This window comes from Balaenoptera acutorostrata, chromosome 4 (assembly GCF_949987535.1).
Source record: "Balaenoptera acutorostrata chromosome 4, mBalAcu1.1, whole genome shotgun sequence".
Lineage (NCBI taxonomy): Eukaryota > Metazoa > Chordata > Mammalia > Artiodactyla > Balaenopteridae > Balaenoptera > Balaenoptera acutorostrata.
The window spans coordinates 140,346,153-140,368,945 of record NC_080067.1 but is presented as its reverse complement, the minus strand read 5'-3'; the positions used below and the strand labels follow the sequence as shown (position 1 = coordinate 140,368,945).

General features: G+C 37.7%; 2 protein-coding genes across 3 annotated transcripts in view; one reads left to right on the top strand and one right to left on the bottom strand.

Annotated features, from left to right (window-relative positions):
* The window catches only part of TMEM50B (transmembrane protein 50B), a 36,764-nt gene that overhangs the window by 12,143 nt on the left and 1,828 nt on the right, over nt 1-22,793 (top strand). For both annotated transcript variants that reach the window (XM_057546183.1, XM_057546184.1), the window contains 5 exons: nt 8,938-9,077; nt 10,485-10,597; nt 12,455-12,522; nt 16,581-16,673; nt 19,591-19,648. In XM_057546183.1, the coding sequence (XP_057402166.1) occupies nt 8,979-9,077; nt 10,485-10,597; nt 12,455-12,522; nt 16,581-16,673; nt 19,591-19,648 (431 nt within the window). In that variant the 5' untranslated portion in view covers nt 8,938-8,978. The remainder of the gene's footprint in view (nt 1-8,937; nt 9,078-10,484; nt 10,598-12,454; nt 12,523-16,580; nt 16,674-19,590; nt 19,649-22,793) is intronic.
* The window catches only part of IFNGR2 (interferon gamma receptor 2), a 54,536-nt gene continuing 50,966 nt past the window's right edge, over nt 19,224-22,793 (bottom strand). The window contains exon 7 of the mRNA XM_057546182.1: nt 19,224-21,998. Within this exon, the coding sequence (XP_057402165.1) occupies nt 21,852-21,998 (147 nt within the window). The 3' untranslated portion in view covers nt 19,224-21,851. The remainder of the gene's footprint in view (nt 21,999-22,793) is intronic.

Genomic DNA, 22,793 nt, shown 5'->3' with positions numbered 1-22,793 from the left:
TATTTTATTCCTTCTTTTTCATCTGTCAAACTCCTCTTCTTGCTTCAAATCCCAGCCAAGTTTATTCTTCCTTTATCAAACTTTCCTCAACTCAACTCTTCCCGGGAAGTAGTGTCCTATAACACTCTTTTCATATTTCTATTATAGCCCTTTTGTGTATGTATAGTATAGCACATTTTATAATGCAGTTAGTTATTCTTCTGACAATGTCCCTAACTAGACTGTTCTCTACATTGATTGTCTTAATCACTTGTGTATACACAGTGCCTAACATTTGTAGCATTTAACAACTAGTGAAGAGCTGGATGAACAAACAGATGGTAACATGAAAGTTTGGTCAAAGGAAAAAATTTTGAATTAGGTATGTTATTTGGACTTTGATGCATATGGAAATCACTCAGACCATGTTTATATGTTAAAGTGTGTAGTTGTTTTCTCCTCTTGCTTTTTGCAGGTATCCTTTGGTTTCCTAAACTGAGTGTTTGAAATTTTCACAGTTGAATCACTTAAAATGCTCTCTAAAAAGGACTCATTTCCTTTTATAAAGAGTTACCTCTCTAGTAATAGGAATAATTGCTATCCAATGTATTATAAGACTTGTGGGTCCATTAGTTCAGTTCAGTAATCTTGTTTTTTTAAAAATTGGTACCTGGGTCAGTTTTGCGGGAGAACATACCAGTAATTTCCTTGACCTCAAAAAAGGTTAAGTTTATTAAAAATAGTTACAGACATAGTACATTATATAAGAGGTTTCTCAATAGGCAAGAATCAACAATTCATTGTGTTAATTACAATAACTTTTAAAATCACTTGGCATTAAAAAAATGTAATTCATGCTCAGTGCAGCAAACTTTGAAAATAGACAGAAAGCAAAACAAACACACCATCCTGTGACCCATATATAAAATAATATTATGAAAGTACTGGTGTTCGTCCTTCCAGTATCTTTATGCATGTATGTGTTTTTATATATATATATATATATATATATATATATATATATATACACATACTATTAATTCTTTTTTCTAAAAAGGAAATAATGCTATAGATACATTTTTAAAAAAATTTATTTTATTTATTTATTTTTATCTGTGTTGGGTCTTCGTTGCTGCGTGCGGGCTTTCTCTGGTTGTGGAGAGCAGGGGCTACTCTTCGTTGTGGTGCACAGGCTTCTCATTGCGGTGGATTCTCTTGTTGCGGAGCATGGGCTCTAGGCGTGTGGGCTTCAGTAGTTGTGGCACACAGGCTCAGCAGTTGTGGCTCGCGGGCTCTAGAGCGCAGGCTCAGTAGTTGTGGCGCACGGGCTTAGTTGCTCTGCAGCATGTGGGATCTTCCCGGACCAGGGCTCGAACCCGTGTCCCCTGCATTGGCAGGCAGATTCTTAACCACTATGCCACCAGGGAAGCCCTAGATACAGTTTTAATAACCTGTTTTTTTCACTTGGTATTAGTCATTACCATTTACTCATGCCATTAAATGTTTTTCAAAAATAGATTTAAAAAAAATTTTTTTGTGGCCACGCCCCGTGGCATGTGGGATCTTAGTTCCTCCACCAGGGATTGAACCTGCACCCCCTGCATTGGAAGCACGGAGTCTTAACCACTGGACCACCAGGGAAGTCCCTCAAAAATAGATTTTTAAATGCCTGCATTAAGTAAACTATTTTACTTAAACATTTATTCTATTACTGAACATTTAGATTTCCTCTAAGTAGTCTTTGCCTTCATTAAGTCTCCAAAGGCCTATTAAGTTAAATATTGTATACTTATCTCCACTTTAAGCCAGGGGATCAGTGTTAGTATTGTCCATTGCTGTTATTAAATCAAGACTGTCATGATAAAATATGCTTATTTTTTGGTAAATATCAGTAAGAAAACCCATATGAAAGTCAGTCTTCTCAGTTCAGAGTGTTAGTTCTTAATATAGTAGCCCTCACTTTCCTCTCCTAAATGTTTACCATAGTGACCATCTTGGTGCCTTTGCTCCTTTTATCCTAACGTTCTTCACTTGGTTTCCCGTTGCACTTGGTGAAACCCCAAATCCATCATGAAGTCCACATTAATCTGCAAGGTGATCTGGTACTTACCTGTCTCTCTCCATATTTATTCCAAGCCACTTCCTCCCCTAACTTACTATATTCTGATTCTCTTTGGTACCAGCTAATTCTTCCTTGCTAGTATCAAAGGGACTTAGTGGCTTTTGTATGTAATTTTCCCTCTCTCTGCCTCTTTTGCTTCTCCTTAATCTAATTAACTTTACTCAGCTTTTAAATTTTAGTGTGTTTTAAAATTTTAGCAAGTGTTGCCTCTTTAGAGAGGCATTCCCTGAACATTCTAAAATAGGTCTCCCTTATTTTGTATCAGGATCATGTGCATTTCCTTCATAGTAACTGGTTGTATTATTTTGATGTTTCTCTGCCCCACCCAAACCCCTGACCCTCCAAGTTAAGCTCCAGGAGGGAGAAGACCATGACATTTCAGAAATTAGTGTGTGGAAATAGCCTTGTGTATCCTTGGGTTACACATCCACGGATTCAATCAACCAGGGATCAAAAATACTCAGGGAAAAAAAAATTCCAGAATGTTCCAAAAAGCAAAACGTGAATTTGCTGAGTGCTGGCAGCTATTTACATGGCATTTACATTGTATTTATAACTATTTACATAGTATTTACGTTGTATTAAGTATTATAAGTAATCTGGAGATGATATTAAAGTATATAAAGGAGGTTATATGCAAATAGTATGCCATTTTATATAAGGGACTTAAGCATCCACAGATTTTGGTATCCGAGGGGGGTCCTGGAACCAATCCCCTGTACATACTGAGGGACGACTGCATGTTTTCTGCTTATAGAACTATTTATAAATAGGTTAATATATGCAAAATGAATTTTATAATAGGAAACGACTTTTTTTTTAATAATGTCACTTTTAAAAAAAATAAATTTATTTATTTATCTTTGGCTGCGTTGGGTCTTCATTGCTGCTCACGGGCTTTCTCTAGTTGTGGCGAGCGGGGGGCTACTCTTCGTTGCAGTGCGTGGGCGTCTCACTGCGGTGGCTTCTCTTTGTTTCGGTGCACGGGCTCTAGGCGCGCAAGCTTCAGTAGTTGTGGCTCGTGGGCTCTAGAACGTAGGCTTAGTAGTTGTAGTGCACGGGCTTAGTTGCTCCGCGGCATGTGGGATCTTCCCAGACCAGGGCTCGAACCCGTGTTCCCTGCATTGGCAGGTGGATTCTTAAGCACTGTGCCACCAGGGAAGTCCCATGACTTTTGTTTTAACCTTCAGACATTGTCTTAAATTCATGGCGACCTTCCCTAAACTTGTTTTTAACCAGTTAATATTTAATCTTTGATAACAGTTCATATCTGTGTCTGCAGACTATCTTGATAAAATGTGCCCATAATGTGTACATAGTAAGGCTTTAGTGCAGCTAAAGCATATCTAAATGATAAAATTTTAAAATCTTTTTTGGGGGTAAAATTTACATACTGTAAAATACACAGATCTTAAGTGTATACTTCAGTAACTTTTGATAAATAAATGTACCTGCATAATCACTATCCCAACCAAGATATAGAACATTATTATCACCCCAAAAAAGTTCCCTTGTAGTCAATCCTCAGCCCCTGTTGGCAACCACTGTTCTGATCTCTGGGACTATTGATTAGTTTTGCCTCTTCCTAAGCTTCATTTTTTTTTTTTTTTTTTAATTTTATTTATTTATTTATTTATTTATTTATGGCTGTGTTGGGTCTTCATTTCTGTGTGAGGGCTTTCTCTAGTTGCGGCGAGCGGGGGCCACTCTTCATCGCGGTGCGCGGGCCTCTCACTATCGCGGCCTCTCTTGCTGCGGAGCACAGGCTCCAGACGCGCAGGCTCAGTAATTGTGGCTCACGGGCCTAGTTGCTCCGCGGCATGTGGGATCTTCCCAGACCAGGGCTCGAACCCGTGTCCCCTGCATTGGCAGGCAGACTCTCAACCACTGCACCACCAGGGAAGCCCCTAAGCTTCATTTTAAATGGCATCATAGAGTATATACTCCTTTGTGTTTGCCTTCTTTCACATAAATCAGGTTTTTGAGATTTTTTTTCTGTGTGGTTATATATATCGTTCATCCTTTTTTGTTGCTGAATAGTATTCCATTGTATGAATCCATCATAATTTGTTTATCCATTCTGTTGATGAATATTTAGGTTGTTTCAGTTTGGGACTAATATGAATAAACCTGCTATAAACTTTCTTGTAAAAGTCTTTTTGTGTGTGAACATATGTTTTTACTTCCCTTGGTAAATACTTAGGGATGGAATTGCTGGGTTATAGGGAGGATTATTTTTAACTTTGTAAGAAGCCGCAACCAGAAATGTATGAGATTTCCAGTTGTTCTGCTTCCAACAGTCAGTCTTTTTAATCTTAGCCATTCTAGTGGATGTGATGATATTTCTTTAATTTGAATTTCCCTGATGACTAATGATGTTGAATACCTATTTAGATGCTTTTTGGTCATTGTCTTTTTAAGTCCTTTGCCCATTTCAAGTCTGTTCAACTCTCGTGCACACTTTTTATTGCCTATATTTTGTTTTTTTTATTATTAATCTTTAAGAGTTCTTTCTATATTGTAGGTACAAATCCTTAGTCAGATACTTGTTTTGCAAATATTGTCTCCCAGTCTGTGTTTCCAGTGTTTGGACCTTCTGTAGTATATTTATTGTACTTCTTTTCAGATTAACAATTGGACCCATTACTTTAAATTTAGAGGTATTTCACCTAAATCCATATTTAAGCATATTATTTGAAAATGTAACTAACATGCTATTTAGAAAGTTTATCTTTGTGGATATCCTATACAATGGTATAATTTTTGCTTTAAATAGTTGTCTTAAATAAAGAGAAGGAATAAAAAATAGTCTTTTATATTTACCCACATATTGATTATTTCTCGTATTCTTCATTCCTTCCTATAGATCTGAGATTAATCTGGTGTCATTTCTCTTTAACCTGAAGAATTTCCTTTAGCATTGTTTAGTGCAGATTTGGTGATGAATTATCTTAGTTTTTGTTTACCTGAAAATATTTTTATTTTATCCTCATTTAAAAAAAGCTTTTTTGAGATACAATAAAGATATGATAACAGTCACCTGTTTTAAGTGTACAGTTCAGTGATTTTTAGTATATTTATGTGCAGTAATCGCCACAGTCTAATTTTATAACCTTATGCCTATGAGCATTCACTCCCTATTACACTCTGCTCTCCCCTGCCCATCACTAGGCAACAGCTAATTTACTTTCTGTGTATAGATTTGCCTCATCTGGACATTTTAAATAAATGGAATATGCAATATGTGGTTGTCTTTCACTTAGCGTAATGTTTATGAGGTTCATCGGTGTTGTATTATGTATCAGTATTTCCTTTTTATTGCTGAATTTGTATTCCATTGTATGGTATCCCACATTTTATTTATTCATTCATTAATTGATGTATGTTGGGTTGCTGCACTGCTTAATTATTATGAGTAATGCTGCTATGAACATTTGTGTACAAGTTTTTGTGTAGACATATGTTTTCATTTCTCTTGGGTAGATAGATAGGGGTAGAACTGCCATCACCCTCACTTTTGAAGAATATTTTTGCTAGATATAGCATTTGAGATTGATTTTGGGCCGTGCTGAGTGGCTTGTGGGAGTTTAGTTCCTTGATGAGGGATTGAACCCGGGCCCTCGGCAGTGAGAGCATGGAGTCCTAACCACTGGGCTGCCAGGGAATTCTCATGATTGCTTTTCTTAAAAGCATGTCAAAAAATGTCCTTCCATTTTCTTCTGGCCTCCATTGTTTTTAATGAGAAGTCAGCCATCATACATATTGTTCTACCACCCCTGTATGTAATGTGTTGATTATTTTTTCCCCCTAAAGTTGCTTTGTTTCTTTTTATCTCTGGTTTTCAGCAGTTTTATTATGATGTCTTCCTTGTGTTTATCCTCCTTGGAGTTTGCTGAGCTTCCTGGATTTGCAAATTATTATTTTTCACCAAATATGGGAAATTATCAGCCATTATTTCTTTAAATATTTTTTCTTCCTGATTCTTTTATTTTTCTGGGACCCAATTTAACATATGTTAGACCAGTTGTTAGTGTTCCTGAGTTTCCTGAAGCTTTATTCATTTTTTCCCCCTAATTAAAAAGAAAAAAACCTGTTCTCTAGATAGGATAATTTCTTTTGATCTTTCTTCAAGCTTACTGTACTTTTCTTCTACTGTCTCTAATCTCCTACTGAGCCCATCTAGTTAATTTTAAATTTCAAATATTATAATTTTCAGTCCTAAAATTTACATTTAAAAGTTTCTCTACTGAGATTCTCCATTAACTCAGTTATCTTGACCATGTTCCTTTGTCTTTGAATGTGTTTATACTGGCTGCTTTAAAGTCATTGTCTGCTAATTTTCAATATCTGAGTTATGGGGGGGTCTGTTTCTATTGACTGCTTTTTTTTTCTCCTTGAAGATAAATCACATTTTTTCTGCTTCTCTAAAAGTCTAGTAATTTTTTTTTTTAAACTATACAGTTGACCCTTGAACAAAACAGGGGTTAGGGGTGCTGACCTTCTGTGCAGTCAGAAATTCATATTTAACTATACATTGGTTCTCCGTATCTGCAGTTCTGCATCTGTGGGTTCAACCAACCATGGATTGCGTAGTACTGTAGTATGTATTTAGTGAAAAAAATCCACATATAAGTGCATCTGCATAGTTCAAACCTGTGTTGTTCAGGGGTCAACTGTATATTGGACATTGTGGATGATACATTATAGACACTCTGGATCAGTTATCTTCATCTCAAGAGTGTTACTTTTTGTTCTAACAGGCAATTAAAATACTGACTGATCACCCTGAAATTGTGGAGATTTGGTTTTATACTTTGTTGGAGTGTGTGGAAATCCCAAGGTGTTTACTAATCTCTGACCTGGTGGAACTCAAATTCCAAAATGCCTTGCAGGGGACAGCAGCTGAAATCTGTTTAGTTCTTTTAGCCTTCCAGATATTTTTTTCTGCTGAGGTCCTTGGAATCTCCTTCATGCATGTGCTGTTCAGGGGTTAGTCAGGTATTTAAGAGCGTTTATATTAGTGTTTGGGGCTCCCTCTTGTGACTTACCCCTTTCCAAGATTTCCCCTTCAATTTCCAGCTGCTCTTGTCATCCTGAACTTCATCCTCTGATACCTCAAGCCAGAAAGACTGACTTTTTGCTCAAGTTTTAGCTATTCTGCACCACAGGGTCTCACTTGGCTGGGAGTGGGAGGTTAGGGGATTCTTCAGGGGGGAAAGCTGTATTAAAGTGGATCTTGCTCATTGTGTTTTCTTTCAAGGGGTAAATGCCCTCCAGTTTCTGCCTGCTTTTCAGCACTCTTCAGTGCTTTCAGATAGTTTTTTTTCCCCTTTTCTTTCTGGAACTTAAGGTGTTCCTGAATCATCACATCTGAACATACTCTCTTTGTTTTGAAAATTCGCACAGCATGCTGTACCCTTATATAGTTTTTTATGCGTGTGATTTTTCTCCTTCCAGTTATCTATTGCTGCATACAGATAACTCTGAAACTTAGTAGTTTAAAACAGCCATTTTATTATGCTTACGGTTCCTGTGGGTCAGGAATTTGGAAAGGGCATAGCCAGGATGACATGTGTCCGCTCCGTCTACCTGGGGCCTCGTCAGGGAAGGCTTAAAGTGTGGGGGTAATGCTAATAACCGGAGCAGCAGTCACGTCCGGCAGTTGAGGGCTAGCTGTTGACTGGGCCGCCACCTGGAACCGTGGGCCAGAACACCTCTACGTGGTCTCCTCACAGCACTGTGGCCTTGGATTTTTTACAAAGCAACTCAGGGCTCTAGTGTTAGTGTTCCAGAGAACCACCTGCAAGCTGCATTGTCTTTTATGATCTAGTCTGAGAAGTTGTATGGCAGAGTTACACAGCATCACTTTCTCTACTTTATCGGTGAACCAGCCTTTATTGTTGACCTAAATTCAAAGGTAGGGACATAGATCCACCTCTCAATGGGAGAAGTGTCAAAGACTTTGCAGACACTTTTTATTTTTATTTTTTATTTTTTTAATACGTCTTTATTGGAGTATAATTGCTTTACAATGTTGTGTTAGTTTCTGTTGTACAACAAAGTGAATCAGCCATATGCATACATATATTCCTATATCCCCTCCCTCTTGAGCCTCCCTCCCCCCATCCCACCCCTCTAGCTCGTTGCATAGCACTGAGCTGATCTCCCTGTGCTATGCTGCTGCTTCCCACTAGCTATGTATTTTACATTTGGTAGTGTATATATGTTGATGCTACTCTCACTTCATCCCAGCTCCCCCCCGCCCCACCCCATGTCCTCAAGACCATTCTCTATGGCAGACATGTTTTAAAACCACCATGCTCATTTAACAAATAGTAAGCTCCTTCTGTGTCCTAGGACAGTCTTATGTACATCTCAATAGATACTCATTGTAGTATTGAATTTTTCTTCTTAACTATAGTAGATTTAGACCTAAAGTTAAATTTGTGTTTAAAGCTTTAAGAAAGGCGTAAGATATTTCACTTCTTAAAAACATTTCCTGGGCTTCCCTGGTGGCGCAGTGGTTGAGAGTCTGCCTGCCGATGCAGGGGACACGGGTTCGAGCCCTGGTCCGGGAAGATCCCACATGCCGCAGAGCAACTAAGCCCGTGCGCCACAACTACTGAGCCTGCGCGTCTGGAGCTTGTGCTCCGCAACGAGAGGCCGCAACAGTGAGAGGCCCGCGCACCGCGATGAAGAGTGGCCCCCGCTCGCCGCAACTGGAGAAAGCCCTCACACAGAAACGAAGACCCAACACAGCCAAAAATAAATAAATAAATTAAAAACAAAAAACAACATTTCCTTAGATCGATTTTTTTTTGTCTTTTTATTTGTAGAGTATAGTATTTAATGAAAAGTCCATGCTTAAGTGGTGAAAATGGCAGGCTTCCTAGATAATTTCCGTTGGCCAGAATGTGAATGTATCGACTGGAGTGAGAGAAGAAATGCAGTGGCTTCTGTAGTAGCAGGTATATTGGTAAGTGAAAAAGCCTGGTTGGTGACATTTATACCTCACTTTTTGCGCTGAAAATTAATCTTGATTCCTTTGAACTGTGAATACCCATGATAATACAGTTTTTGAAGGCAGTGGTTTTTTAAGTAAATTATGTAATATGTATCATTCCTTTAGGATCCTCAAAGGCTCAGAATTTGATGTAACTAATAATATTGTTGTGACTCATTGAAATTCAGGATGTGCAGACAGTAATTAACAACCTTAGGCTGCATTAGAACTGAAGCCCTGCAGCACTTCAGGGAAGGGTTGCCATCTTCATACCCCAGCTGCAGCACAGGCAGGAAGCGAGAGGAAGAAATTTGTGGAGGAAACTACTGCTTAATTTTCTTTCCAATATTTTTTTTAAAACTTTTTATTATTGAAAATATCAGTAGTATACACAAAAATAGAATTGTATAGAGTCCTCTCTCACCCCCTGTACTTATCATTGAGCTTCAAAAAAAAGTCAGATCATGACCAATCTTGCTTTAGCATTCCATCAAGCACTCCCTGCCCCCACTGCATTTTTTGAAGCAAATTTCAGTATATGTTCCACTTAATTTAAATTAATCTTTTCCAGTATATAGTTCTATACCTGAAGTTCAATAGAAAAGATAAATAAAGAAATAAATAAAGTGGAGCAGGAACTAAAGATATTGGGGTGGCCAAAAAGTTCGTTCAGGGTTTTTCCATAACATCTTATAATTGTGAAGCAATATGCATGCAGAATTCTTGTAGGTGTTTCCAAGTTTTTCTTGCTCTGTGGTCACCTCGCCTGCACTTAATTTGTCTATGAAATTCCTTAGTAACTTGTCTACTTTAGTTCTATTCAGCTTAGTTGACATAGAAACATTACATTTTGCAAACTCATGTTTAGTCAGTTTTTAATCAAATTACATAATTAATTAAAATTATAGCAAGCGTAGATATTTTTTGGAGACGTGGCAGCTCATTTGTGGAAGCAAAAGTGCTTGGGCATATTAAAAAAGAATGTTCCACATTCTTTTTAATATGAACGAGAGAGTGGAACACATCGGGTAATCAGGGAGCTGGTTAGTTGGAGGTTAGTTAAGAGAGCTTTGGTTGTATATAATTTTATGGTGGATAAAAGAAGCAGATAATTCATTCCTAGGTAATAAACTTTTCATCTTGCATTAAGAGCAGAACTTGAATCTTACACGGATTTGATTAGTTAGATTCACCTCATATGCTATAAAGAATAAGTAAACAAGGGATTCTTGTTTTTTATATTTCAACATCTAAAACTCAAAGTAGACATATTTTATGTTCCAATTATATGGTCCATAGAAAACATGGAATGTTAAGGAACAGGTATCATGCCAAGTCAAAGTATTAGTGTTATTTTAATGACATGGGTTCTTTCTCAAGTTTTTTACAGGTTGGTGGATAATGATTGATGCAGCCGTGGTGTATCCTAAGCCAGAACAGCTGAACCATGCTTTTCACACATGTGGTGTGTTTTCCACATTGGCTTTCTTCATGTAAGTATGAAGGTAATTCTCAATTCAAGATTATTTTTCTAAAAACATTTTTTCCTCAAAGTTTAATGCTATCTGGAATAACTTTTTAATTTCATTGATTCTTCTTTAACATGATAAATATATGTGTGTATATCTATATTGCCATTTTATTAAGATTTTAAAAATCAAGACTGAGTGTTGAATTTGGGGGGGAGAGATTAATTGGGAGATTGAGACTGACATATACACACTAGTATATATAAAATAGATAACTAATAAGAACCTGCTGTATAGCATAGGGAACTCTACTCAGTACTCTGTAACGACCTATATGGGAAAAGAATCTAAAAAAAAACGAGTGGATATGTGTATATGTATAACAGATTCATTTTGCTGTACACCTGAAACTAACACAACATTGTAAATCAACTATACTCCAGTAAGAATTAAAAAAAAAAAAGTGTTGAATTTAGTCAGATAATTCTATTATACTTTATAAAGATTATCATGTGATTTTTGTCCTTATATTTGTTAAACTGAAAAATTACTATGTTTTATAGATCTTAAGATTATTTTTTGTATTTTAATATCTTTGAATATCAGTGTGCTTCTTGTATTAATATCTTGTGCTTCTTGGTATCTTATAATTCATAATATTTTTTCTTTCTTGGAAGTATAAAAAAATAATGGTGCATCTTAAAAATCATTGGCATCTTAGGTTTAATGAAGTATGTTACATTTCTAGATTTTTTAGTAGGAAGTCATCCTTGAATACTCTAATACATTCAACTTTTTTTTTTAATCCTTTTTAAAATTTATTTTTTTTATTGGAGTATAGTTGCTTTACAATATTGTGTTAGTTTATATTGCACAGCAAAGTGAATCAGCTATACGTATACATATCCTCTCTTTTTCAGATTTCCTTCTCATTTAGGCCACCACAGAGCACTGAGTATCTAATACATTCAACTTTTACCATGGAGTATTATTTTTTTTAAGTGTGTTACTTAACTGTATTTGCCAGTATTGGAGGGAGGGCAGGACTGGCCTTAAATGAGATTGATCTATGGCTTTCCTTTTTTATTAAATCATTTTTAGGTTTCGCCATTATCTCACTTCATAAAAGAGTTTGGAAGCTTTTCATGGATGTCTTTTAATAATTTTTAAAAATATGTTAAACATTAAGATTACGTAATTTTCTTATACTGTCAGGAGCTTTAAAAAGGTGAATTGTAGAAGATGGGACTACTTATATTCATTCAGGATGCTAAGAAAAGACAATTCCTGCTACAAATATACCCGCTCTAACAAGAATGGAAAGAGAAGCTGAATAAAGTGGGCCTATTTATTATACCAAATGTTCTCTGAATTTGAGAAATGGATGAGAGAAAATCACTTGACTTTTAACACAAAGAGAAACTTTTGAACTCTTGGTTATAATGAGAACCTTAAAATGGGGTAACTCATGGTGGGTCATTCATGTATAAATATAAAATAAAATAGAAAAAGAACACAGAAAATTGGCCTCTTTCATAATCTTTGGAGACAAATGATAGTAATCCCTTAAAATTAAGTATGGTTTTGTTTGATGTTATTATAAATGGAAATTTTTTCTTAATTTTGTTTTCAACATATTTATTACCAATATATAGAAAACATTGATATTAAAAAAAAAATTAAGTATGTTTTCTGGGTGTACTTTAGGAAAATAAGACTAGCATAGTATTTCTATCCACTAGGATATTTAAGTTAAAAGATATGTTCAGTTATTCAGATACTGGCTTTAGATAGGAAATGCTTCCCTTCTAAATGATATGTAAATATCTATGAATATTTTAACAGCATGAAAGCTTATTAGATGATTTTGTATTGTTCTAGGATAAATGCCGTGTCCAATGCTCAGGTGAGAGGTGACAGCTATGAAAGCGGCTGTTTAGGAAGAACAGGTAAAGGCACTTTGAGTTGTTAATGTATGCAGGTAAAAGAGGGATTTATCAGCAGAAAAAACAACGCCTCTGGTGAGTCTTTATTTAGGGATGATTAATGATTATGTAGGGTTTTTAAAAAAAGTTTCTGTGTTATTTAAAACTTTAAGAAAGTTAAAGTTACTGCCAGAGGTTACTGGTTTTTGTCATGTTATATTGCCCATAGTATATAGATAAAATGTTAACCATGCAAAATCAATGGATCTTGACTGTTCCTGTGTTAGTGATGGATTTATTCTTTTTTTTTTTTAATTCATTAATTAATTTATTTATGGCTGTGTTGGGTCCTCGTCTCCGTGCGAGGGCTCTCTCCAGCCGCGGCAAGCGGGGGCCACTCTTCATCGCAGCGTGCGGGCCTCTCACTATCGCGGCCTCTCTTGTTGCGGAGCACAGGCTCCAGACGCGCAGGCTCAGCAATTGTGGCCCACGGGCCCAGCCGCTCCGTGGCGTGTGGGATCTTACGGGACCAGGGCTCGAACCCGTGTCCCCTGCATTGGCAGGCGGACCCCCAACCACTGCGCCACCAGGGAAGCCCCGATGGATTTATTCTTATCCCAAATGTTGACCAATAATATTACTTACAAGATGGCTGACCGTGATTACTGAACAGCAAAGTATGGACACATTAAGAGATCAAACCTGGGACTACAGTGTTTTTCACATTCAGTTCTGATCACCTGAGTAACCACCCATAGGCTACAACAGAAGTATTTAGAAGAAACATGCTGTTTGTCTACATATACATTTTTTTTTGAGTTTGAATTTTTTTTGATTTGTCATCCAACAGTATTTTTCTTTTGTTCAGGTTATAACACATTCTGTTAGAATCCAGGGGTTTGTTTTCAGTGGAATTTCCATGCTGTATATAAAAAGCTCAGGACTAGACGTTCTATTTCCAACCTTTAAGGACTAGGAGGGGTGACTTGTGGTTATAGTCAGGAATTTGGAGTAGGTGGGAGAGGAATTTTGAAGGATGATTAAGAATAATAGCAAGTACTTGTAGAATACTTAGTGTGTACCAAAGACTGTCCTGAATGCTCTACACATATTAACTCAATTAATTGTCACAATAGTCCTATAAGGTAACCACTCTTGTCCTCAGTTTTAGATTAAGGAACTAAGGCACAGACAACTTAAGTAACTTGTCCAAAGTCATAAAGCAAATAAGTGGTGGGACCAGGATTTGAACACTGACAATCTGGTTCCAGAGCCCATGCTCTTGGCCACCATGCTATGTTTGTATCCAGTCGAGAATCATTTAGTCTCTTTGTCTACAGTATCATATATATATATATTTGTCAGTGTATTTGAGGATAACTTATATAAAATATAAAATAAAATTCAATTTAAAGTGTACAGGTCGATGAGTTTTGACAAATGTATACAGTTGTGTAACTACCACTACAATCATGATATAGAATATTTCCATTACTCCAGAAAGTTCCCTCATATCTCTTTGTAGTTAATCCCCTTTCCCCCACATCCTGGCCACCACTGATCTGCTTTCTATCACTGTAGTTTTGCCTTTTCTAGAATCTCATATAAATGGAATCATAAAGTATCATAAGACATTAAACCAAATCAAGGAGCTGACGAGCTTAGCTTTAAAAAAAATTTCCTTTTTTTTTTGTAAGAACACTAAACATGAGATCTACTCTCAACACAGTTTTAAATGCACAATACCATATTGCTAACTATAGGCACAGTGTTGTACAGCAGCTCTCTAGAGCTCATTCATCTTGTGTAGCTGAAACTTTATACCCGTTGAACAGCAACTCCCACTTCCCCCACTCCTAGCCCCTGGCAACCACTACTGTACTCTCTGTTTCTATGAATTTGACTCTCTTAGATACCTCACATAAGGGGAATGGGCCTTAAAAAAGAAGGAAATCCTGCCATATGTGACAACGGAGGTGAACCTGGAGGACATTATGCTAAGTGAAATAAGCCAGTTACAGGGGGACAAATTAGCTTTCTTTTGTACCTGATGCTTTAAATGCTGATGCAGATTTTATAATTTCACTTCCATTGTGATCCTTGAAGAATTGGAGAGGATGGGGATAGTGACAAATGACAGATGAACCTAAGTTAAAAGTGCATTGTGTGTGTCTGTGCGCACATGCATACGCACACATGCATGCCTTGTGCCCCAGCTTCAGCAGGTAATGTCAGGAATGAGTGAGAATAAAGAATAAAAAAGCATGTATTAGCAAGTGATGTTGTGCATAGAGCACACATTAACTTATTTGATCATTTTTCTTTCAAAAATATTCCACAGGCATTGCTGTGGATTATGTTACTATTAACTATTTTCTGTAGAAAATTTCATTGTAACTTACCCAAAACTTTTTAGCTTAAAGGTAGAACTTGTATGTGCCTTGGGTCTGTCTGGTTCCAAAGCCCATACTTTTTACTCTCAGTAGTGACTATAACATTTTATTCCATGATTATTTCTTACCCAGTTAAAATTCACAGTCAGTTTACGTCAGTTTACATTTATACGTGGTACCTTTAGTGCAAGTTCTGTCTAGTGCTTCAAAAATTCAGGGCAAACTATCTTGTAGGCATGCTCAGCTATTGCCACACTAAGCTTTCATACTACTTAAATGGTTTATGTGTAATTTATTCCCATTTAATTCCCAGAGGAATTTGCAGGAAAGTGTTATTAACGTAATAAATATACTACAAATGGAACTGTTAAATAAGAAGGAACAGGAACTAGGTAGAAAGAAGATCATGTATTGATACTTAGACTCTAGGACAAAATGGATACTCTTAATTATTAACCTTGACTCTGAGCTTCCTGGTAGTCAAAGCAAAAAAGGGAAAACATTACAGTTTTTTATTTTTTGCTAAACAAAAGCATACTCATTTTTCAAGGGAAGTTTTTTTCTTGTTCAGTTTTGTTAAAAAATTTTTGTGTGGTCATATATAAAGGACATGAAGGAAAATAATTACAAGGACTTTTGATACTTCCTTGCATTCACTTTAGGTAAAAGCTGTGATTGAATTTGGAGGATGTTTTCCTCCAAGGAAGTAAACATTGCTGTATATTTCTGGAGATCTGCTTAGCATTATAATAAAATTTAGATAACCTAGGGACCCATTTCTCTCAAATATCAGCTGTTCTAACCATGCTGAGCTTTGAGCTTCCTGCATATCTGGTGTCTAAAATATATGAATTTCTGTTCAGTTAGTAACCGAATATCTGAAATTGAGGCAAATTTAGCTTTCTATTATGGAAATTGGCTTGGATTTTATTTTCACTTCAGGGTAGCTATATTCCCCTTCCATAGGGTGACAGGCTGTCAGTATACCTGTGATCAGGGTCTGGCACAAATGCTAACTTGCTTTCCTAAAAATGTATTGAATCTACTCAGGTGTCCAGATGATCACTTTATTGAGATTCTGTTGTATAACTTCTAAAATTCTATACAGTAGGGGTTTGAAGAGATGCTTTTGTCCTTGAACTTTTCAAGGGTATGTGGTACAGTTTGGCTGAATAAGAGAGATTGAATATATCGCTGCTGTTAGTACCATGTTGAGTAGTACCATGATATTAACGTTGATGAAAAGAGGTCATATGGTCCTTATTCATTTGCAGTCTCTCATTCCTGTGTGGTAATGGCTATCTGAAATACATTTGCTACTTCTAATAGAGCAATTACTTTGATAATATATACAACACGGTAATTTTTCAGTTAGGGTTTAATTAATCAGTTTAGTCAAATAATTACTTCTGAAGCTTGCCTACTTTAGTTTACTCAGCTGTTAGTTTCTCTAGCCAGTAGAACGGTAATTTACCCTTTTTCCCTTTCCAAGTATCGCTTAACACCTTTTAGTTTTAGTTTCTTTTTTTCAGTCTTCATTCAGTTAATTGTTTTAGCAGGTGTATATAAATACGTGACTGTCTTTGATAGGCATAGCATATATTAGATGAACAGTGTTCTAGTGTTATGTATTCCTAAGGCATAGAGCTGTAAAAATGAGCAAAATCATAAAGCCTATTTTTCACACAGGTGCTCGAGTTTGGCTCTTCATTGGTTTCATGTTGATGTTTGGGTCACTTATTGCTTCTATGTGGATTCTTTTTGGTGCATATGTTACCCAAAGTAAGTATTTATTCCTCTTTTATTTCATAGGAAAGATTCAGATATGTCCTTTATATTTGGCTTAGTCTGTTAACTCCCCGTGGAGTAAAATTTAGTTTAATAATTCAGTTAGCTTGAAGATAAGACTCTGTGTGAAGATATAAATTATTTAATAAAACTTCTCAGTGGGGTCATTTAGTGCAGTGGGATAGTCTCGTTAGGAAATCCAAGCCACTGACAAGACCAGGTGACTCTCAGCTATCTCTAGAGGTTCTGATTTCCTTCCTTACCCCAGATAGCCAGGCTCTATACCAGAGGCCTTTTACTGAGGGTTGTAGTGGTAAAAGTGAGAAATCTGTACAGGGCTACAGCCCCTTATACACAATTCTAGAATCCACAAAAGTGCTGAAGGTCAGGTTTTTCATAACCAGTTTGGCAGCAAAACCTGACCTAATGATCCAGGGCTCATTATAGTCTTTATTTCATTTAATAAGTATTCAAATGTTTTATTAGAGGAATGTGGTTGTATTTGATTGTGGGATGCTGGTCCAAATATAGTTGGGGGTGCTCTGTAATATTATGCCCTGTGTTACTGTTTTTCTTTTTTTAACAAATTTATTTATTTTTGGCTGCGTTGGGTCTTTGTTGCTGCGCATGGGCTTCCTCTAGTTGCAGGGTGCGGGGGCTACTCTTCGTTGCGGTGAGCAGGCTTCTCATTGCTGTGGGTTCTCTTGTTGCAGAGCACGAGCTCTAGGTGCGTGGGCTTCAGTAATTGTGGCACGTGGGCTCAGTAGTTGTGGCTCGCGGGCTCTAGAGCTCAGGCTCAGTAGTTGTGGTGCACAGGCTTAGTTGCTCCGCGGCATGTGGGATATTCCCGGACCAGGGCTCAAACCCGTGTCCCCTGCATTGGCAGGTGGATTCTTAACCACTGCGCCACCAGCTAAGTCCCCCTGTGTTACCATTTTTAAATCTGAAAAATCCTGAGTTCCAAAACATACCTTGCCCCAAGGATTTCAAGATAAGGCATTGTGGACCCCAGTATCTTTCTGTCCACTGATAACATCTTCTCTCCAACCCCAGCCTCTAATTTTTCATTCATAGGTACAAGGGGAGTGTTTTTTGTTTTTTTTTTTTTTTTAGGGGGCAGAGGTGCTGAGAAGCACTGCCAGTTCACAAGGGGAGTTTTTTAAGTGCAAGACTGAAGACGTGTGTAGCCTTCATGTTGAAACGGTTGATGCAATGGAGTGAGCTCTTAGTATACCATTCTGAGTTTTGTGACTGTTCCAGTCACCATAACTTTTCATCACGGGGATCGCGAGAGGTTTTGAAAAGCAGGACCCAGTCTTAGCATGTGCTTCTGGAAGCATCAGAAGAACCTCTTTCACTGGCTCTCTCCCTTCACTCCAAAGACAGGAATAAGTTTCAGATAACAGTTTATTCGTCTTCTGATGCCTCTATCTTTGGAATCTCCTCGTCACTCTGCTTAACTGTCACATCTTGTCCTGACCCACAGCTGACCTTTTAATATCTTGATAGGATCCCTTAAGTATCATAGATTGATCAGTATAAGATTTGGGAATACCTTTGTCTTTCATTTTGCACAAAATAAGTCAGTACAAGAGGACAGTGGTTGCCTAATGTTTAATTAATACTACTCTAAAATGTGTTATTTTAGTTAATTAAAAGTACTCTGGAGCACACAGTTCTAGCATGAAGCTTATTTGAGGGAAAGTACTTTTTTTACTTTCTTTCTTTTTTTGGGGGGCTGTGCCACACAGCTTGGGGGATCTTGGTTCCCCGACCAGGGATGGAACCCGTGCCCTTGGTAGTGAGAGCGCAGAGTCCACTGGACTCTGGACCCAGGGAATTCCCTCAGTGGTCGTATCTTAATCTTTAAAGAACTAGTACATACTGAGAAATTTCTCAATTATGGATCTCATCTTCATATTTCTACAGCATTGCTCGTTACATATACTTTTTAGTTTGTAAACTGACTTCAGAGAGCATTTCTAACACATATTTCAAATCTTTTACTGTACAGATTTTTCTGGAGCTGTTAATAATCGTAGCAGCAGCTAACATTTCTATAGCACTTTATGAGCCAGGAACTGTTCTGAGCACTATGCATAGTCCACATCTCACACTCTGGGGGGCAGGTGCTGTTACAATGCCCATTTTACAGATGAGGAAAGTAAGGCATAATGAGGTTAAATAATTTGCCCATGGTCATACATTTAGTCAGTGGTAGAGTTAGGATTCAAATCCAGGGGTATGGCTCAAACTTGGGGCTTTTAACCATGCAGCTATATTGTTTGCTATGATATCAAAGGCTACAAATTGAATATTTCTTCATCCCAACTAGTATTTTTAATCAACATTGATAGTTTTATAAAAGTTAAATATCCACAAAAATTTGAGTAATTTCCAAATTTTTCTTTTTCCTTCCTATGAAGATAGTGACTGTTTTCTCCAGGAGAATATGATGATGAATTATAATGATTCTTTTTATGTATGTCAGATTTGCGCAATAAAACTCCTGAATTCATGAAAGAAAATAAAACGAACAGACTGTTACATCATCAACAATTTAATTTGTATCTTTCTAACATTGTGTGTTTCTGTATTGGCCATAGGAAGTGAAGGGATAAGCTGCTGCTTCCTTGGCAGTTCCGATACAGCTAGAACCATAGCAACTGCTTTAGACAGAAAGAAAACCTAATAATTTCATTGTCTTTTATCCAGAGTGAGAGTAATCCTTTGTTTTGGGAGAAGGAGATTATCATTTTCTTACTTCAATTTCATTGTGGATTTTTTAGAGTTAATGAATAATAGTAGTGTTTTATAATATACAGAGCATGTCATTATGAGTGGCATGAGTACTTTGTTACGGCCATTTGCCTTTTGTAATTATCTGATCTGTTTTACTTTGTGTGTGCAGATACTGATGTTTATCCAGGACTAGCTGTGTTTTTTCAAAATGCCCTTATATTTTTTAGGTAAGTTGCCTAATTTTTTAACTATACACCTATAACATTTACAGAAACATCATCTTTATTATAAGAGCAGCATAGGCACTGGAATATGTATAAATCTCTTGGATTAGTTACAGTGTATAGAACTTCTTTTAAAAGGTGAAAATTCTACTATTGCATAAAAGTGTACACAAGCCATTTAATTAGGGGCCCTGCTATGTGCCAAGACCTCAGCTAGATGCTTTATATATGTTACCTTCTAAATTCCCACTTAATTATCTTAAGTATGTAAAACAAGTGGCGCTCCCATTTTATAGATGAGGAAATAAGACTCAGAGCTTACTTAAGGCCGCTTAACTAGCAAATGCAGAATGGGAATTTGAACCCAGACTGCTGCTTCCATAGCCTGTGTTTTGTTAAGAAACCATATCATGTACCTTTAATAAAATAAGAAAAAAAGAAATTAGAATTAATACATACTATGCATATCGTATACAAAACCTGGTTGGTGAATTGGATTTTGTATTAAGTTTTTAAGATAACTTAAAGTAAGTATAAAAATAAAAGAATATCAAAAGTATTTTTTAGGGGCAATCTTCTAAAAAGTTTCCAAAATGAAGCCCTGTAGCCTTTGCTTTTCAGAATGAAATGTCTTTTAGTGTAAAGATAGGTATTTTAGGCATCATTTATAAAATTACATCCCTTACCCCATACCCCTCTCACAAAAGCATTAAAATCTAAGCCTTGAAGAAGTTTGTTTTTGTCATTGATTTTAAGCAATTTGATTATGATGTGCTGTGGTGTAGTTTTCTTCATATTTCTTCTGTTTGGGGTTCATTGAGTTTCTTGGATCTGTGGATTTATAGTTTTCATCAAATTGGGAATCTTTTCAGACATTATTTCTTCAAATAATTTTTTCTGTCCACCCTGCCCTTCTGGCTTCCAATTACATGTATATTAGGCTGTGGGAAGTCATCCCAGAGCTCACTGGTGCTTAGTTCTTTTCATGCTTTTTTTTGCCCTACCTCTCCACCCCTACTCTTACCCCATCGCTCCATCAAGTATTCTCTTTTCTTGTTTTCTCTCTGTATTTCATTTGGGATAGTTAAAGGTTGTTATATCTTTAAGTTCACTAATCTCTACCTCTGTCATGTCTAATCTGCTATTACTCCCATCCAGTATGTTTTTCATCTTAGACATTGTAGTTTTCATCTCTATTAGCTTGATTTTTTTTTAACAATTTCCACATCTCTCTCTAACATACTTATGCTTTCCTCTGCCTTCTTGAACATGTGAAGTATGTTTATAACTATTTCAGTGTCCTTGTCTAATTGTGTCAATTCTTAGTCTGTTCCTATTGATTATTTCTATTTATTTTTTTCATTCTGGATCCCTTTTCCCCTGTTTGCTTCTTTGCATGAAGCTGATTGGGGGCTGGACTTTTTGGTATTCCTCTAAATGCTTTTGAACTTTGTTCTGGATGCAGCTCAGTCACTTGGAAACAGTTCAGTCCTTTCGAATCTTGCTTTTAAGCTCCGTTAGGCAGGACCAAAGCAGCTTTAGTCTGGGATTAATATGTCCCCCTTACTAAGGCAGTACACTTTTAAGTATTCTTCCTGATTCTCCATGTAGTCTGAGGTTTTCCACTCTGCTGTGAGATTCTGAAGTCTTCCCAGCCCTGTGGGAGCTTTGGGAATTGTTCTTTCCAGTGATTCCTGCCCTTTTCTTGGGTAGTTTCCTCACATGCATCTGCTGTCAGCACTTGGCAGAAGCCTCAAGGGGAACCCCCTACCGATTTCCTGGGCTCCCCCTCTCTAGCTGTCTGTACCCCGCCTTGCACACTCCAGCCGCTTGGCCTCCCTGAACTCTCAACTCTGTTTCCTCAACTCAGGGAGACCACTGTGCCCTGCCTGGGTTCCCTCTTATTGCACTGTGGCCTGGACACTCTTTTTTTTTTTTAATTTATTTATTATTTACTTATTATTTATTTTTGGCTGTGTTGGGTCTTTGTTTCTGTGCGAGGGCTTTCTCTAGTTGCGGCAAGCGGGGGCCACTCTTCATCGCGGTGCGCGGGCCTCTCACTATCGCGGCCTCTCTTATTGCGGAGCACAGGCTCCAGACGCGCAGGCTCAGTAGTTGTGGCTCACGGGCCTAGTTGCTCCGCGGCATGTGGGATCTTCCCAGACCAGGGCTCGAACCCGTGTCCCCTGCGTTGGCAGGCAGATTCTCAACCACTGCGCCACCAGGGAAGCCCCTGGACACTCTTGGTTTTGAAAGATGTTCGACAGTTTCTGTGGTCTTGTGATCGTATTTCTTGGCATGTGACTGACAGCCTTCTGGGAATACAGTGAATTTTCATGAAGACACCTAGGCACTGTTGAGAGATCAAATTTAAATTCAGATTCAGCCCTTTATAGTGGTAGAGGAGTCTATATAAATGACAGTTGGATGAACAGAAACCTTGTATGTGTAAAGGCCTGTGCTCACGTGGGCAGTGACTACTGCATCAGCGATGCGCTCTGCCCAGAGGCCGGCAAGTTATCCAGCCAGCTGTGTGCTTCCTGTGTGCCAGGCCTTTTCTAGGCACCAGAGTGCACTCCTACTTCTCCGGCCACTCTTCCTCTGTTTCCTTTGCAGGCTGATCCTCCACCCTCTGGCCGCTAACTTGAAGTTTCTTAAGGTTCTGTTCTAAGCCTCTTCTCAACTCATTCTTTCTCTAGGTGAGGTCCTTTTTGCTTGGGACTTCAGTTATTGCCTGTATGCCAGTGAGTCACAGCTGTCTATCTCCACGTCTAAACCACATATCCAGATTCTTACTTATCCCCTCTTGGGTGGCTGACATTTCAAATCTACCACCTCCAGCGTACCCACGACTCAAACTCACGTTGCCAGAGTGTCCCATCTCTCTGCCCCACTCCTTCTTCCCTTATACCTTGCTGAGATAATTCCCACTCTTCTTTTAGATCTCAGTTCAGTCACTACTTCCTCAGGAAAACCTTCTTGACCTCTCACTAGGTCAGATCCTTATATTTCCCTCTCTTGGTACCATGTGTGTCATTGAGTTGGAATTTGATTGTCTCCCATTGGTGAGCACGTTTGTCTTGTTTTGACTCACGGTCACATTCCCAGTGCTTAGCTAGGGGCCTGGTGCCCAGCCAGTACTCTGTAC